This window comes from Myiozetetes cayanensis, unplaced genomic scaffold (genome assembly GCF_022539395.1).
Source record: "Myiozetetes cayanensis isolate MyiCay16 unplaced genomic scaffold, myiCay2020 scf13, whole genome shotgun sequence".
Classification (NCBI taxonomy): domain Eukaryota; kingdom Metazoa; phylum Chordata; class Aves; order Passeriformes; family Tyrannidae; genus Myiozetetes; species Myiozetetes cayanensis.
In genome coordinates this window covers 11532612-11551935 of record NW_026086937.1, presented here as the reverse complement: position 1 = coordinate 11551935, position 19324 = coordinate 11532612, and the positions used below count along the sequence as shown (strand labels likewise).

At 40.2% G+C, this 19324-nt stretch overlaps 1 protein-coding gene across 2 annotated transcripts in view; it reads right to left on the bottom strand.

The window, feature by feature from the left end:
* The window catches only part of LOC126636111 (probable cation-transporting ATPase 13A4), a 44045-nt gene that overhangs the window by 16948 nt on the left and 7773 nt on the right, over positions 1 to 19324 (bottom strand). For both annotated transcript variants that reach the window (XM_050307996.1, XM_050307997.1), the window contains exons 2-16: positions 15287 to 15460; positions 13307 to 13444; positions 11026 to 11096; positions 10853 to 10933; positions 10087 to 10156; positions 9146 to 9280; positions 8660 to 8732; positions 7885 to 8016; positions 6524 to 6694; positions 5937 to 6094; positions 3163 to 3351; positions 2791 to 2852; positions 1913 to 2063; positions 1322 to 1402; positions 477 to 630 (exon numbers count right to left, since the gene is read on the bottom strand). In XM_050307996.1, the coding sequence (XP_050163953.1) occupies positions 477 to 630; positions 1322 to 1402; positions 1913 to 2063; positions 2791 to 2852; positions 3163 to 3351; positions 5937 to 6094; positions 6524 to 6694; positions 7885 to 8016; positions 8660 to 8732; positions 9146 to 9280; positions 10087 to 10156; positions 10853 to 10933; positions 11026 to 11096; positions 13307 to 13444; positions 15287 to 15460 (1840 nt within the window). The remainder of the gene's footprint in view (positions 1 to 476; positions 631 to 1321; positions 1403 to 1912; positions 2064 to 2790; positions 2853 to 3162; positions 3352 to 5936; positions 6095 to 6523; positions 6695 to 7884; positions 8017 to 8659; positions 8733 to 9145; positions 9281 to 10086; positions 10157 to 10852; positions 10934 to 11025; positions 11097 to 13306; positions 13445 to 15286; positions 15461 to 19324) is intronic.

Here is a 19324-nt window from a genome sequence, read left to right as displayed (position 1 = left end):
ACCTAGAGTTTACCAGTAGGCCAAGGACATCAAGGAAAGGTGCTGAACTGAACTTTGCTCAATAAGAAAATTATTGCATCTCTGTCATGTTGCCCTTAGGTCCTAAACTATTCTGTGGAAATCTCAGTGTCGTGAAGAATCTGTGCTCCTCTAGTTTCCCTCCCAAGGTTTGGAGAAAAAAGAAAACTTTTTTTTTTTTGTCTACTGGACTAGTAGACAACTTTTCCAAATAGCTGTTCTGGCAGAGACTGTACACCTTGTACAAGAGTTGGTAATTACATGTATTTCTTAGCAGTCCTTCTTTGCTGAGAAGGGCTGTATGAAAGCTTAGCCTTAGACTTGGAGCACAACAGAGAGACTTCCTGGGTTAAAGTATCAAGTCTTAGACACAGAAATCTCATTTGGACCTTCCACTTCACCATCCAAAGTCACTTACACATGTGTGTTTCTAGGAAGCATTCATAAATGTTAGTTACCTGTTTCTGCTCTACATAGCATGGCTACTATTTCTGGAGCCCCTTTTGTGAAGACCTGTTGATCACCACCAATTTCCTGAGCAATGACAGACATTCTTTGCAAGGATGAAGAAAATGGAAACTGGTGTAAAATGGTAACTCCTTCCACTGGGGCCTAGGAGAAAAGCAAATGGATTATATACTGCAGCAAGGATATTAAACTCAGGCCAAAGGATTTTAGTCTGTCCTTTGGGCCATTCAGTAAGAAGCTAACCATGTATAATGGGCTGATTTGTCACACTTAGACAGAAATGACTGGTATGTAAAGAGGAAATTAATTTGTACAGAAATAGTTACCTTAAGCAGTAGGAAAAGTTCGCTGATAGTTTTAGCAGACAATTAGATGTAATTTACTGAAATGAACTCACTAGTCCTCTTTTTTTTTAACAAGCTTCTGTTTACACTGATCTTGCAAAGGGAAAATGGATGTCTGAAAGCATCCCCCTTGGTGTATGTCACCAGCAAGGGTCTGACATCAGCTACCAGACTCCACTGCGTTCCCAAATGCATTTGGAGATCTTCACTGCTCAGCTGAGTTTGGATTGAGTGTCGAGCCACCAGGATAGGCAAATCCCTGAGCTGAACAATCTGTCATCCAGTATCCCCCTTCTCTGGTGTGAGCAGCAAGCTCCCTCTGATGTCTGTAATCAGAGAGAGCAAGGCAATCTCTCTGCAGGCAGGACAGGAAAGATGAAGTGTGGAAGAGCTCTCTTGGACTAGGACAACCAAGCAGTTCTATACTGAAAGGTAAGTCTTACACTGACAGCTTAACTTGATCATTGATGTGAATCTTGCAAATAACTTACAGTGGTGGCTTTAGGTCCAGGTCTAACAACCGTGGCATGTGTGGATCCTTCAGTCTGGTATCCATTGAAATCATCTATCACCTGTGTATTGAAAGACAAAAATATTTCAGATCACAACACCACTATAGCTGAAAAGAACCTCAAGGATCCATTTAGAGCATGGAATTTCGAACCTGAAGATGGTAGAAATATCTCCACATTGACAGAGCTCTAACAAATGTCAAAGTCTTGTACCTGGTTCAAACCTGGCAGAAGTCTTTTACATGCTCTGTAAAAGTGATCTTAATCTGTGTGTGAGACACATCTGGGACCTCCTGTTGTCTGGCAGCAGCCAGAGTTGTTGTGCCAGTGTGGTTTGCATGACATCCACCACTTCCAGCCAAATGAGCTAAGTACTCAAAGTACTTCTAGGTGAAAGCTCTAGGCAGAAATAAGGAACATTCCTTCAAAAGCCTGAGTATGCAGTATCTCTTCTGGGTTTTACTTGTGTGGGAATTGGCTATTTGCATGAGAGGGCTTGGGACATTTCTCTTTTTTGAAACCACCAAAACACCCTGACACTGTTTGCATAAAAACAAAGCACAGCTTTACCCAGTTAGTGGCCTCAAACATTTTCACATCCAGTGGGTCTCCTTGGATCTTGCCCTCCCACACAATTAATGAATGACAAACTGCCATTGCTCTGAACACTGGGCCCCAAGGCAGATTGCAGTCTGCAGGGAAGCTGTGAATGTCCTGGAAGCTAACACAAAAAAGAACATAAAAATTACTATTAGAGAACACCAAACAGCATATGACTCACAGGGGGAAAAAAATCCTAATTTGAGGGCAGTTAAAATCCCATCCTGAGGTCAGACCACAAGCATATTCTGAGGACTTGTACTCCCCCATGAGCTATTTCTTGAGCACCTGTTAAGTCTGGGATACACGTGCTCAAAACAGGTGTATTCTGCCTGGTTAAGGAGTCTGTTGGGATGGAGAGGAACAGATTATTTCAAAATACTTTCCTTGAGGCTTGTGCAAGGACTCTTGAGTTCTGAAGCTGATATAAGTTTGAGCATCTTTGTGCATGCACGTTTCTGGAAATGTAAGTGGGTAAAATCATGGCCACTGAAGGAAATGAATGTCAATCTCATGGTTAACAGTGACTTCCTGTCATAAAGGGTTGGGGCAACACTGCAGCTCTGAGATCTAACATAGCATGTCTACTGCAGACTACCTGCTTGGACATGCTGTGCCAAATACTGACAACAGTGGTTGCGTCTTTTCATGTGGAGCAGGACCCCTGGGATGAAGCAAACAACTCATTTTCCAGAGTTTATAGAAATAAAATTGAAAATCTAATATTGAGGAGCTTCAAATTCCTCTTTAGCATTAACTGTCTTTCAGATTTGTTCATATGTCTAGGAGGAGAATCCAGTCACCATCCTACCAAATTTAAATGCCAGTGGTGTGTCAAGGAGCCTCACCAGTTTCTTTCAGAAGGCAGCAAGCCCCAAAGATCCAGGCCATCTTCTGTTAAGGTGCCAGTCTAAGATAAAATGTACATTTAAATTAAGTTCCCACAGGAGAGCTCCAAGAGGAATAAAAAGCAAGACTTATTTTAAGAAGTTACTGTCCAGAAAATGCCAGCACAGTGTGGAGCAAAAGGGTTACCAGGCAATTCCTAGATTCCCAGAAAAACAAGAATTTGCAACAGCTTCTGCTCAGACAAGAAAAACTTAAATACACAAGATTGGTCAGTGTGTTTCTAAAATACAGTGGAAACCAAATACCATGCTCTCCCACCTCTAGCACAGTTCCCATTACCAATAACAGCATAACCACCACACAGCCATTACTTTGTCAAAGCAGATGAGGTTCAGCTGTCCACACATGTTGATCCTTTGTGGGCTGATACAGAAGATGCCCTTTTTCTTCAACCTCTGCTGGGTATAAATGATCCCAGTTGTCAAGGCAGCTGGAAGAGCTGGTGGGACAGCAATAGTGATAACATCCAAAGCCTTCTTTACCACCTCTCCTGCTTCCTCCTGACATAATAACAAAGGCAGTTACCAGGAAGAGAGCAGCAAGGAGTGCTGCTTACACCAAGTGCAGATCTCTTCATCCCTCCTCCCCTCCACTACAGATGCTTCAGGCTCTACCATTTTCTGGCCATGGTACATTATGTACTACTCACTGCTAAAGAATTGAATGGGTTTCAAATTCAGGTCCCAGAACTGAAACACAGCAAACTAAAGCCAATTTGCAGTTCAGAAAGACTTGAAAACCATCCCAGAGATCTACTACTACTACTTCTGAGCTTGAGACTTGGACCACAAATCATGTTGCATTTGATGTGCTGAATTGCCATCATGTTCTGATTATCTCTACATTGATACTGTCTCTGTCCACAGAAGGCACAAGTTTGATAATATTTTTATCTATTTTATGTTGGAATGAAACACCACCCACCTTTAAACACATTCACAGAAAATAAAGCATTTAGTACATCCTGTGACCCCATATTACACTAGTCTGACAAGACAATTTCAGCAGTTGAGATAACATCAGCATGCATTTTAAATATTATAAGGAGGAAGTTAACATTAAAAAAAAGGGGGAAACTGCAAAGCAGACTCCAGCATACATTCTTAAACACAATTGCTTTGATATCCTAGGAGGAAATAATCTTCTGAGCCAACTGATTGTAAATTATTCCCCAGGAGAAAAATTATTCAAAAGCTGAATTACAGAATCAACCTTGCAACTCGGGACTTGGGCATTACATTGACAGATAATTATCAAGGCATGAAATGATTTCTTGAAAGCTTTTGAAGAAGTTTTGAATCAATTAGGCTTTAAAACTTGCAGAAATACTGTTTACAATGTATAACTATTTCTTACATTGGCCTTAATGCATGAGAATGAGTGAAATGTTTTAAAAGGGTTTCAGGTGAACCCTCCAGAGATTTAGGTGCACTAATAGGCCATAGTTACCCTCACTGGCCTCATCTCCATCCACACCTTCTGCTCATGGGTTTTCAGGAGTTCCATTTAAGCTCAGGCCTGGGCTGCCAGTCCCTGTCTGAGCCATACTGTAGATGTACCTGCCTCTGGCCCAGTCTCTTGGACCGACACCTTAAGATGTGTGTCATAGCCTTTTCTCTTGTCCTCATCTTCTGCTTCTGACTGAGCTACCCAGATTATTTACCACTTTGCCTTGCCTGGAACTGTTGATGGGCTGTTAACTGCACCCAGCTCTCCTCACCACGTTCAGGTATTGTGTGATTGTGCATTGGTCAGTGAGGCAACTATCAGTGTTTTGGTTACCCTCGGCTCCTGGCTTGCCTCCCCCAGGGAATAGCTGGCCCTTGCTGCTTCCAAACGCAGTTAGTGTTAGTTCCACATCGAGATGTTAGTGACTCAATTGATACTGGATAGTTACCTTTGCAAAAGTTATTTCACCAGAGTTCTCAAAGGTATTAAGCTGAGTGATAACTAAGTGTAGATTATCTCCCTTTCACTACCCACCATTCCCCAAATGACTATACAAAGATATGGAGAAGAAAAAAAAGCTGAAGAAAACAGAGAGTTCTTTGTAACATCAGTGATTTTCAGGGATCTCGTTTACACTTGTAGTGTTCAAGGCTCTGTAACATGGAAGAAAGGTGGCTGAAGGGGTGGCCAGTGGTCTCTTAAGTTCATAACTAGTACAGGAAACATCAAACAGAAAGCAGCTATTTGCTGCTTCTCTAAAACAAAAACCTACAGTGCCTTCAGCATTTCAGAGAGCAGCTTAAGAACACTTTTGCACAGTACATAATAATAATAATAATAATAATAATAATAATAATAATGGCCAGTCTTCACGAGTGAAGATCCAGGGAAGGTCTTTACACCTTCCAGCTTGCGCATTGGATTTTTTAGGTGAGACACAGTGTGCGCGGAACTGAGCCCACCCTTTAATCGAAACTGTGGGAATCATTGCCACAGGTGCTGTCAAGTCCAAGACAAATTAATTCAGAAATAGATTAAATTTCCCTATGGCAGATTTTCAGTGATTATTATAGCAAGATGATCCAGATACAAAAGACAGCTTATTGAACTGCCAACCCTTTCTCTTCAAGAAGTTAGAAGACTACATCAGAGAAGAATTGTTCTATACTCACCCTCCTTCCTAACTATCTTCCATAAGCATTTGACACCAGTTACTCTCAGAGACAGAGGGCAGGGATAGATGGGTCTTTGATCTAAACTGAAGTTTTTGGAAAGTTGCCTTTTCACAATGAGATATCAGCCTGTGTCCTGTTTAACTCATGACTCACTTGTGCTTTTTCAAGGAATTTACAAAAAAGAGCACCACAAAGAAGACTGAAAAAGGTTCTTACAGAGCGGTAAACTGTGGATAAGGCATGCAGGGCTTGCACAGGATTTGCCTACAGTGGGTTTGGCACCTTGGAATTGAACACATGAAAGCTTGTGTACTGTCACCAATTCAATTGCATTGTAAAATGGCCTAAGATAAAAAGGGGAGTGACAAGGACTATATTTTTATATATAAATGCTTATGATGTCACTCAAGTTTCAAATCTCCTTAAAACTGTGACTATTTCTCCTGCATTTAGTAACTCACCCCATTAAGTGCAAATACACATACTGTGTAGATCATTCCAATGGCTGCAAATGCTATGAGGCACATCAAGAACCGGAGGGCATCTCTATACAACTTGAAGTTCATGGGTTTAGGGTAGAGAATGGACCTCACCAGATCTCCTTTGGCTGTATTGAAACCTAGAAAGACAAACTAAAATCATTTTGTGGAGAAAACACTTCCAAAAATTCTTTACAAAGAATGGAGGGCTTCAAAATTACTGTTTCTGCAACTTATGAAAGAAGACCCAGATATTTCATTTTGGTGTATGTGACCTAATCTACAGAATATAGAAAAAAGTTATTTTTGTCTTAAGGGGAGGAATTTTTTAATGTCTTGGAAGCAAAGCAGAATTGTCATTTGTAATCATAAGCTGGTAGTTCTTGTAAAAGTTATGCCAAGCAAACAGAAACAATGCATAATAGCTTAACCCAGTCCAGGGTAATGATTCTCCATCTGACTGTTGTGAATCTAGATTAATGTCTTTAACTAAATGTGACTGGATACATTAAATAAGACTTCAGCAAGAAAACTCATGAAAGGAAAAGCAAACTGAAGTGTTAACTGACCAGTCCGCAGCACCACAGCTTTCACTACTCCTCTGTCATCTGCCTTGGTCTGTATGACCTCTGTTCCACAGAAGAGGACATGCTTTTTGTAATCCTCTGCACAGTACGTTCTCCAGGGCTTGAAGTTATCAGCTTGGGGTAAGTGGGTCTTTGTTACTGGAATGCTTTCCCCTAGGAAAGATTAGATAAGGAAAACTGCAGTACACTTAAAACCAGCCTGCAGAGGTTCAAATAAGTACAGTACCTAGATATCTAGGTTGTAAGTCAGAGATATTTACTAGAGAAACCAGTTTAGAGAAATTTGACTTTTACATTGTGACATCTCCAGAGTGAATAGAGTTGAAGCCTAGCAAACAAACAGACTGCAAGAGAAGAGTTCTCCTCTGCATCACTACAACAGCTTCCTGTAAGTCTGAGAACTGAAAGCAGTCCAAGGACGTCAAACTCTGGCTGTAGATATACAGACTTGAAAAGAAGCCTGAACTTCTGTTGCATGACTGCACTTGATGGTCACAAGTTGTTTACCTGGTTTGAACCTCATGTGCAGGTCACTAACTATTCCCTCAAGGAGATTAAACATGACATTCCCATTTTTCCCTCTCTAGTAAAAAGGAGAACTTTTAGCTCAATGCTTGGCAGGTGACAAATACCCTGTTTATGTCAAAGCAGGTACTAATGTGACAAAGATTAATTATTTTCTGACAGCTGAAGCTTTCTGAATGCAAGGGGTTTCTGGAATTTGTCATTTATATGAACTTTCAGAACTATTGGTTTCTGTTTGATTCAGACTAGGACCAAATTTAAAGACAAGAAACTATGAATACCTCCTGCACTTAAAATTCTGCTTTGCAATGAACTCTTCCACCTGGTATGCCCTCCACTTCTATGAATGGATGTGGAGCTAAGTCTCTGGAAGACCAAACAGATATTTCCACAGGCTGAAGATGCTGCAGTGATGGGACATTCAGAGTGAGTGACAGGAACCCCAGAAGGCTGAACGGACTGTGGGCCCTGTGTGGGAAACACTTTGCTTCACATCTACTGTTTTTCTCCTGTCCTACTCACTCCTCTTCAATGTCCACTCTCTCTGTTCTAATTAGAGGATCTCTTCCTAAATTCTGCATCCCAGAGGTGTAGAAAAGGATGAATTGCCCCTTCTAAAGTCCATCTTGTCTATTTAGACAACTGATGACAATCTAGGCTTTATGATAGCAAACAACTGAGAATCCCCTTCTAGGCCATAGTAAGGGTGTCTCCCTGTAAGGACGATACATGATAACATCATATACCCTGTGTCACTGGCTGGAACCATGAGGCTATAATGATGTTTAGACGGCAAACCTGGGAGGGATGAGCTGTACCTGTCAGCATGCTTTCATTTACAATGCACTGCCCACTGATCAGGATGGCATCACAAGGCAAAAGGGTTTTGCCCTCTTTCAAAACCAGCATATCTCCAGGAACAAGATGGTGTGATTCCAGCTCTTGCAAACCTGTAGGTGACATATTATGCAAACTTTGTGCTTCATGTATTTCCCTGTGGTAAGGGGAAAAAAAATACAAGGAACTACCTGCTGAATAGATTCTTAATTCTTTATAATGGCTGATAAACAAAGGACCACAGTAGGACCTAAGTATACAACCTCCAATAGTTAGGAAAGCCTAGGCATCAGTTCCCACTGTAGAATTCCTTCTTATCTCCCCAGGAGCCCAACCAGTGGTTATTGCTCTAACACACTGACCTAACTGAAGAAGCCTGGATTTACATTTCTTAGTTTGACTCCATCTTTTTGGATTGTGCTTTAGATACCTTGATAATGAACAAACTTTTCATGGAGCAATTAGGTGGACTTACAGCCATTTAATGGCTATGTGCTTGGCTATGTCAGCACTGCTTTAAGAAAAATTACTTAGTTTTCCAGACAACTTTTTGCTAAGGGTGCACTCAATTATTAATGCTTAATGTGCCACAACATACTTCTATCAAATTAACTTTATGTGCAGAAACAAGTTAATTGACCTGGGAAACAGAAGACAAAATTGCTCTAGAAGAAATTTGATACTATACATGCTTGTGTTTGATATAATTTGCTATAAAAACAAAACACATTGAAGAAAGAAATGTTCAGGAGTCACCTTCCTTATTTCTGCAGACAGTGACCGTGACGTTGTTATGAGACTCAACCAGACTGTGAAGTTTAATCGATTGCTATAAATTAAAGGAGAACACACAAAAGTGTTACATCTTACATGATGCAATTTACCCACTAACAATTATTTCCATTTGTTATTTGTGGTTATGAGAGGCCTCAAACTGGGGTCTGGCCCTACCAGGAATTATACAATCACATTGAGAAAGAAATTCCCCACCCTAATTATGGAGAAGGTGTAACAAAAGGTCACAAAGGGAAGCACTGGAATGGGGAAGGGAGGATGTGGGTAAAGTACCTCACAGAGATTATGATGACTAGGAGGCCAGGTCACTGCACCTGCTAGTACACAATGTCATGGAACTAAACCTCTGAGTAACTCTCATAGCACTGTGTGCATGTTGCAACATCCTGGCCTTTCCCAGACATTAGAAATAAATTCTCTTTGTGGAAAAAGGTGAGGTGTTATCACCTGTCTGAGATCGTATACAGTCAAAAATACTGAGAGGAGAGACATGATTATGATGGCAGTAGCATACTCCATGTAATCTTCAGCAAACCACAGACACACACTGAACAGCTGGAACACGTAAAATGGATTTAGGACCTGTTTGGAGAGACAGCAATAGTAAAGAGCAGGTCACATTTAAATGGTCCCAATATACCTAGACAGTCCATTCTGTTAGAAAAAGGCAGGAATAAAAGCTTTTAAGTGTTGTGTCTTCTGGCCCCCTTTCTAATTTTCTTAGCAGTGACTTCAGTCTGATCAGATTAGACCATTTCCATCTGACAGAAGGACCAGATAGTCTGGACCAATAAGATGTTATTTGGGATGTGAATGACTCAGTCCCATTCTTACTTTGTTTGCTTCTTACAAGAAATATAACAAAAGTGAGGGAAGAGCAGGTTGTGCCATGAGCATGGAGCTCACATACCATAGGCACATCTCCACAAACACCCTGTTTTAGCCACATATAACCAGTTCCTGTCTGAAAAGATGCTAGTGCTTTACATGGTGCTGTGCCCAGTCATGAGCTCATTGGATCTCTCTGCAGCTGTGGGTGTCCACCAGGTATTGCTGTTCACTTAATCTCTGCTGATTAGGAGATAGCCCTGGTCTGCAAGGTTTGATTTCCAGTACAGCCTTTAAACATTCACTGGTCCTGGTAAGGACAATAAAATGAGCTCCCAGGACACAGATACAAACAAATACCAACCAGCCATACCGGCATGGGGATGGAGGATAGGGAACAATGGAGAATAAATGAATTTATGGTGATTTCACAGAACAGCTTTAAACAGGATTTGAAAAAAGCATATGCCTGAAAAGCGAGTAGTGGGAAGGTAATTCAGATATAAAATCAATTATATGCATGCTCTACCTCCCCAAGCAGCTTAAAATAAATGCTTAACCTCTTTGATGAGTAGTTTCCAAATTGGGATCACTGGAACATCAATAGTGTTTGGCCCACATATAACTCTCCTGTATGGGAAAAAGACACATCACTTACAGATCAGTGAAAATATCATTCAAGAAACTGTAATTTCAACATTCCTGAGAGCTTACATTAATCCCAGTTTAAAGGCTGTGAAGGTCTTCAAGAAAACTAAATAATCTAAAACCAAGTAATTCTGCAAAAAGTTAAGGGTGATTTGAATATAAGATTTAACGTGAGCTAAGGGCAGGAGCTGGATTTCCATATTCAATCAACAGAAGATCTCTGTTTAGCGGTTTTAAGAATAAACATTCTGTAACTAGTTTAATGAGAATAAATAGTAGTTTATGAGAATAAATTCAATGACCAGGATAAGTTGATTTAGAAGTTCAATACAATTACATGGACCCCCACTGAAGAAGCAAACACACAACTTATCTGCACTGTTTCACAGAGACTTTCTCTTATTCCAAATAAGAACTGCTTAATGTTAGGTATAGGATATAGTTATTTCCCGATTGAGAACAGTAACAGTGATGAATATTGAGTCATTTCAAAAACTTTGACAAGGAACACACAAAATTCTCTAGCCCTTTTCATTCAATATGTGCATGTATGGCTGTTTCACCCAAAATTATGTGCATACTACTAAATACAGAAAAAACTCCTGGAAAGTGCACCAAGAGCAGTGAATTTACATTTTGAAATCCATACATTGAGTACTCATGGTTTATAATATGTACCTGACATTCTGTTCATTGCAGGTGAGACCAGAACCAAATTTTGCATGTATAGCTGAACAAGTGTGGTGGTCTTCTAGGACTCTAAAATACAAAGAGAGTGTCTCCCTTAGGACATTATTCACAAAGAATCTTGACTTCCTCAGAGACTTGTGTAACCAGAGCAGTGCACTCACCCAACTTTCTGGAACTGTTTTGCATAGATATTCCAGACATAGCGGATTTTTTGTACTTGGATAGTTTTCACCTGCAAAACAAGACAGGGACAACAATACATGTAACATTGCAAACAAAAATTCTCCCAGGCCTGCTCATGTGTCTCAGCTAGGCATCCTCACTGGGGTCAAGTACAGATAAAGCAAATTATATGGGGGTAAGAAGGGGAAGAAGACAGGATTGCATACACTAACTACCTAGTTAAATTATAGAGTGGGATCCCCACCTCAGTCAGGTTCCAGTAAGCTTTAGAAATCTTCAGTTAAGTACAAAGCAGTGTTCATCTCTCCCACTTTTGTGAAAAAAGGAATAGAGTCTTCACTCATTTCACAGCACAAATGGAAAAGATCACTGATGTCGTGGTGGGTATACAGACAGTTGGTAAATCCTGTCTTCAGCCAACAACTGCCTTATCTTCTGTCTGGCTTTGAGGAAAGCAGGGGGCTTTGGGCCATTTCCAAGCATGGTGCTGAGCCCTTCAGCAGAACAGATATGTCAACAGATAAGAAAGGCCATCCCAGGATACTGAGTCACTGCTATTGGTAAGCCCTTGCAGAGCAGTTATCCATTAGGAACACACACAGTCATTTATAACTTGTAAAAGAAGTCTGTCCTGTCCTATGCAACAGTAACAAAGCCTATTAGAGATAATGGTGCTTCCTATCAGCTGGCAGAAGGCAGGGCCATACACCTGTACACATTAGTGATAAAGAAATCAGCTCCAGGGGACTCTCAGCGCAATACCAGGGGACTACCTAGTGCAATAAGCATTATTACAGGCCAGTGAAATCTGTACACAACATACTGTCTCAAAATGGAGCTATAACCACAGTCATTAACTTAAGAGGTCTGGAGTCAGGATTTCATGCAATAGGAGCTGCAATGTTTGCAATGCTAAAAACCAGAGTGGGAAATCAGGGACTCAGCTCTGTCAGAACAGAGCACAGCTCTTGGGCACTACACATAACTCTGTGGACTTAAGTAGCTTGAATGGCAAAAATGCTTTATAATTGACTTACAAGTACGGGCTTTTGAACTGCTAGTGAAAGATTAAACTGTTTGCTCTTTGCTGCTTTCAAATCTGGTCATTTCTATCTAGATGTTTTGATTGATATGAATTCAAAGGGCCTATTATTTGAGGCTATACTTGCCTTTTTTATGTTACTAATTCAATCCTCTGAAAAATGTTACAGACCAGTCTCAACTTTCTTCATACTGTGCCCATTGATTAAACTAGTTGAAAGTAAACTTTCTTATGGACATTAATATATGTTCGTACAAATAGCAGCAGCAGCTTTGCTCAGCTAAAATTAGGCTCATAATAAAAATATTTATTAAAAATTGTTGTAGAAATAAAAAGAAATGCTATTAAGTTAGAAGTTTATTTCCTGAAAGGGAAAATAGATTTTTTTATGGATTCCTCAGTGCAGTGATCTAGATCAAGAGCCAGATATTAGCAAATGTATCATTGCATTCCTATCGCTCACATCAATTTAATATGTAAAGCTAAGACACGTCACTGAACCGTCTGCTACTTGTTCTAAACAGGGGATAATTATGTTTACTCAACTCATGAGTGACCTTGTCATCTGCTTGGATCAATTAATTGTCTGCCTTCTCCCCAGTGCCTAACTGGGATCTCAAAGCTATGGAACTGGCAGAGACCAGGATACATGTTTACAAGAACAGTTAACAGCACAAGACTCCAGCACACACACTTTAAAGCCCAAATTGGTGCATACAAAGGCAAGAAAGCAAAGTATGTTAATTAAACACTTCTGGAAATACTGATGCAGCTGTGCTTAGGCACTTTTCTGTTCTATTCCCTGCAGGCTGCATTCATCCTTGTTTTCATGTTACTGTGGCGTCCGGTTTTGGTTCTCTACAGTTTCCCTTTCCCACAGTCACCCCTAAATTCCTTGATTCTTGTTCCAGGAATAAGTTTTTCATTTGGAGTTCTGGTTCTTCACTGCCAACCCAAGTGTCCTGAAGTTCTCCTACTTGTAATGTAGGTTTTCTCTGAGAAATAGTGAGGATTCCTTTCATGACCCACCTCAGAGTGAGTACCATTTTTACAGAGTACAGTTCTCCAGAATCTCTATCTTGTTTTTCCACAGCTCATTGTGTTCCTCAAACTGCGAGTTTCTTAGCTGGATCAGTTTCATAACTCACTTTCACTCCATGAAGTGTGGCTGAGATTTGCCATCATTTCCCAGATGCTGCAGGGAATACTTTACTTACTTGAAAACTTGGCTTCATTATGGCTTTGCTGAAGATTGAGTCTTCCTCAGCAGTGGTTGGATAATCTGATCCACTTTCAATAAATGCAGATGCAGAGATCCATGTCACAGTTTCACGAGAATAAATTCGAAATTCATCCTAAATGAGTATAAAAGAGGAGTGTCACAATTTTCCCCAAAACCAGAACAAACTCATTATCACCTTGGAGAGAATGATTACCGTAGGCCTTTCTAGAGCACTGCCATAGCTTTTTGAAAGGATTAACCACTAGGAGACTCACAAAACTTGTGACTGATAGAAAAATCAGCAGAATGGGAACAGAACCATTATTCTTTCAAAATGTGAATACTGCAAATAATTCAGTGACCACAGGTCTGGTGCTTGGCTGATAAGGGTGAACACCCAAATCATGATCTAGGATAAGTAAACAGGACAGGACAATCTGAGATGCAGTGACCATACTGTAAAGGGAAAATCAGAAGGAACACAGTGCTGTGCTGAAAAACGTTTAGTGCCAATACCTTCTCACAGTCACTCCTGAGTTAACACTTCATTGGAAGAAGTATGTTAGCACCATGCCTCCCTTATGGTACCTTAGACAGGCCTTTAACACAAACTGAGTTCATAATCTTCCTACTTTTTATAAAATAAGTTTAGCTTTGGAACTGCCTGATAGCAGTTGTTGGTAGAAATTGATGGTGAAATTTTCAAATGCCCAGAGAAAGCTTCAGAAAACTTCTTGATAACAAGACCATATAATATGACTCAATTCTTGTTTAATTACATAAAGGATCATTTAAGACCCCATTTATTTGAGAAGTGCTTGGCATGGCAAATCTTTTTAAAATTACACACAAGATTAAGTAATTAAAAATGCAAACTGAATTGAAGATGAAAAAGGGCTATTAAACCTAATATGTTGTTTTAAAAATGAAAAACATACCCCCAGCATGTTAGGATGCAGATTGTTTCATTATAAAATATTCAACAGGCAGATCTATGATGCTCAAAACCTGGAATTTTAACTGCATGCTGCCCTGCTCATTCAAGAAGGTAGCTCAAACACAGTGGTACCAAGTGTTCCATTTTTCAATTGCAAACATTGAAAACGCCATTGTTCAGGAATCTTTGAAGCAGAACAAATCAAACTTCTGGAAGTAAAGCAACCCTGCCAGCTCCTGGAATATTCAGGCTCAGCTGGGATTCAGAATCCAGTTTCAGTTTGCTTCCTTTAATGTTGCAGTAGCTTCCATAAAATAAAATCAGGGTTTGCATATGTTGCAGTGCTTCAGTACAGTCCTCAGCAGAGAGGAACCTGTATTAGGAAACTGCTAGCAAACCATAACAGCTCTGAAAGCATTAACTGCAGGACTGTGAGCTTACTGGACAGGGGGAAGGGCTGATGGAAAACAGAAATGTACAGCCAAGGAAACAAACAACCTAAGCTTACCCTCCTCCTTACACTGATCCTTCATGACACACTGTTGGACACTGCTGGGAACAGAGCTAGACAAAGCTTTAGTTTGGCTCACTAGGTAAATTTGGGCAGAGAGGGGAATCTTCACTGGGACAGCCAAGTCTGGGGAAAAGGAGGGAGAAAGGATCTGCTGGACACTGCCAATCAAACAAATGCTTTAGAATCTGGAGCACAGCATTACAGTGTAGAAAGCACAGGCGCGGCAGAAGGGAGGAGGAAGCACTGAGAATAAACACAGTCTTGAAAGCACAGATATTGCAAGTTTTATCACCCCAATTTCTTTCAGCTTGTCTGATCAGCTGTTATCATCCATTCCAATCATCACCATACACGTAATTTGTGGAATACTTGAGAATTCTTTAGATCAGTGATGGTACACATAAAATATTATTGCAAGAAACCAGCAATGTAAGAGATTCAGCTAACTATATTGCTTTCAATTAACTTATCTTCCAAAGAACTATATATTAGGGACTAATCTAAAGATTAAAGTAGGCACTTACTGTTGTTCTGAGGAGAACAATATCTGCTTCTTCCAAGCTGCACCGGATGCAGTTTAGCCACACATCCCACTCTGGCTTCCAGTGAAAGAGCAACCACAGAGCCCCACAGGACAAGATGTATCCAGTAATGCACAAGGCCTTTCGGCAGCTTTGAGTTTTGTAGCCAAATATGTCCTGTACAGCAAAGACAAGGGAAAAATACTATTATTTAAATTACTATTAAATTAATTAAAATACTATTTGTCATAAAGAAATGCCTAGAATACTATACCTTCCCCTTTGTTACATATCTTAAACATGACTACAAAAAATTTTCCTCTTCCGCAAAACTTTTCATCCACCTTCACAAAATCTATATTGCTGTATCCTGACCAATACTTTTATCTAGTTATGAAACTCAGCCTGAAACACTGTTATACATATGCATGAGCAGGAATAATATAAAAATATAGAGGTCCTAACCTTTAGACCACAAGTTAGGAATAAATATTTGTCTGATTAGCTTTTTCAAAGTTGCTGGGTGAGACAGCAGAAGAACTTAAGTACATCTACACCAGGGGAAGATGAGTGATGGGTGCAGACCCACTGCAGAAGATGAGGCAGCTTCAGCATCAGAAGCACTGCTGCTGCCCTGCATTAATGCACATACACTTAAGAGAATCAGCCAGTGTCTCTGCTTGGTGCCGAATGACAGACACCATATGCCTACACCAGCTGGAGCTGCTGTGCACAACTTGGCACAGACACAGCCTTTGTAGCTGTTACCATCCTCCATGATAGCTCCAGTATGGGGAATTTGGGGCTTGACAATGTACCATTGGCCCAATATCGCAAAATAATAATAACTTTTAGCAAGAACAACTAATGAATACCTGCAGAATGCTTTACATGTTCAGAGGGCCAAAAGAAGCTACTTATTGTAGCTATATGAGTGAGTATTATTATTGTTCCATTTTTAAAGCTGGGGAAATGGTTACAGTGAGGAAAGGTGACTTGCCCGAAACTTCAAAGGGATGACTGTCAGCATTACAGTGTAAGAGCTGCAGGTCTTGGTACCCTGGCCAAATTTCTTCTCAGTACTGCTAGCAGGGACATGGTAAACATGAAATGAAATGTATACAGTGAATTCATAGAGGAGACCCAGCCTGTGCTAAGATGGGAGATTGCAAGGCTGCAATTATATCAGGTGACTAGGAGAATTTACTAACATAAGGATTAAAGTTCCTCCATCTCCTTCTTCTTAGTATATCTGCAGCAACTGTGCAATCTGTTTCTGAAGATCAGATATCTGCAGCCACAGATATTGCAAGATCCATTTATAAGGTGAGAAGAAAAGGCAATGTAATTGCAAGGATGAGTAATGCATAATTCCTGGTTCTGGGCTGGTGTCTTTGCTTATTATGTGAAATTCAGGCCCTGCCCAGAGGTTCCACACGCTGCCTCGGCACACCTGCTCTATGGCATTCTCCAAAAGTCACACTCTGTCATCCTAGGTAACCTCCAAGAGGTTTCAAAGGGAAGAAGTTGGCAACTGTGGGGGAAAACATACAGTAAACTACACTGGGAAGTGGCCTGCACTGCACAGGACCTGGTTATACCACCTGCGAGATGCACACAGAGAATTTTCAAAGGCTTCTATAATCTCTGAGCAGACCAAGAGAATAAGACAGCCCTGCAGCAGACAGAAGGAAGCCCATGGAGGACAGTAGATAGGCAAGGTTGCTAGAAGGTAGTTGCTGTGGCAGTTGTGCTATTAATATCCATATTCCTATAAACAGGTAAAGGCTCTCCACTCCTCTCTCTAGTTGTATCCTTAAAAAAGGAGTTAGAGAATAAGTGTCAGCACCAGCATACAAAATAGTACATACACATAGAACAGTGTGAATTTACTGTTCACAGCAATACCAGCAAGATTCACATGTTTGGATCCAGACTTTACAGCTTGTCAGCAAGGCAAAGGAACTCCCAAGAAGACAGAGATGCCTAAGGGAAGAACTGTTAAAAGAACATGCCTTCAGACTTCATCCAATGTATGGTTGGACCTGGAATAACAGGAACAATATTTTCAAATTGGGATGGGCATGAATGTCAGGGTAGGGAAGAACAAGATTGCTGCCATGTGCATCTTACTTCTGCCAGTGAATCATTCCTTTAATTTTCAGCTTTTGTGTCTTACACCCAACATCTGAGAAGTCAATAAGGCTGTAGCTAGTAAAATTAAGAAGGGGGAACCTGGGTGCTCTGTATGTGATTAGCAGTCATTGGGATCATCTTCTGTTGTCAGTATTCTTCTCCACTGAAATGCTCAGTGATTCCCCAAGCAAGGTATGACAACATAACCACAGAGCTAGTACAGACCCTGTATTTTTCTGCCTAGGAAACCATGCATTGATATATGAAAATACATATCCAAGTCCACCTAAGCCTGCATACATTTTAAGGCCTTTTTGTTCCAGAACAGCTTCCATTTAAAAAGGGATTTGAATCTGTAGATCTCAAGGCACTTCCCAAAACCAAGCATGCATCAGTATTCCTTATCTCGAAAAATAGAAGAGAAGCAAACAAGGAAAACAGCTCATCTGGGGAAAAAAAAGGCCACAGTCTTTAGGATACAATTACACTGTGTGATGGATCTTTCTGCTTCTCACAAGGGACATTCCTGAGACAGATAGATAGATAGATAGATAGATAGATAGATAGATAGATAGATAGATAGATAGATAGATAGATAGATAGATAGATAACCAATGAGCTGTTATGACCCTTCAAGGGCATGACCTGCTGAATAAACACAGGAGTTTGTTCAAGTTTTTTAGTTCATGTCTTGATGAATGTGACATTTCATAACATAGCTGTTCAGGAGCTCTACAAGGAGCAAGCTGGGAAAGAATAAACTTCAGATGTTGTTAATTGCTGTTTTGTATCTGGATGTTCATGAAGGAATTTAAAGTCAAAGCCAAAGAAGAGCATTTCCCACAGTTTGGAAATGTCTGGAGCAGTTTACCTGGGTCACATCATTCAGAAGTAAAGCCAGGCAGGGAAATAGAATGAGTTCCAAACCTCTCTTGTGACAAAGTTCCCTGAGTCAGAACCTTTCAATACTTAACTTCAGAACAGAATGTTCTGTTAGGTTGAGGAGTTTTTCCTGACCTGTGATTTTAGTTGGAAGGATTATAGCAATGAATGCTGCATTCATAAAAAAAATTTAATACATGAATAAGTCCTTGTTGAAACAGAAACTTCTCACTTGTCCAATAAGTTAATATTGGAATTCTTTAGAAGAATTCTCAAAACTATTATCTTCTCCAAAAAAAAGGTGAATATTAGACCCACAAAAGAGATACCCACAATGTGTATGAAGAAGGGAGGACAGGCATACACATGATGCAAGTTTATTCAGCCACATGGATGACTTACAGTAATCAGCATTTAGAAATTCTTCAAGCTTATTCAGGATTCGTTCAGCCTGTACTACAAAGATTTCCAAGCAAATATATGTCAACTATGGCAAACAATAATTTCAAGACTGGCAGAAGTCCTGGTGTTGATGTCATCAGTAAGAATATGTCTGTCAGGTTAGTTTTATGTTGTTAAGGAAATAACTTCAGTTGCATTTTATTTCACTGCACACAGAGGCTGAGCTGGTGCAGACATGCTTCTTTTGAAGAGGGGTCTGATGAATACAGGTTTGCACCTTGGCAACCTCTCTAGTGTATGAGCAAGATTTTAGAGTTCAATGACTGCATTTGGCACATATAACATTTCACAGTCAAATAACCTGGGTTCTTGAGTGCACCAGACTAAGATATGATGCAAAACAAAGCAAAGATTAACAATATGTAAGACTCCAAAGGACTTCTCATTATCTGATAGGAGGTGATAATGTCTACAAAATAGGCTGGTATACAGTACTCATCTCATCTCTGTAGAACAATTTTTAAGAAATTCTAGTGTACTGTGAAACTTTGTTTCCTCATCTGTAAACATCCTTTTTCTATTGAGACTCCCAACAGTCAGAAGAGTGCCTGTAACAAAATG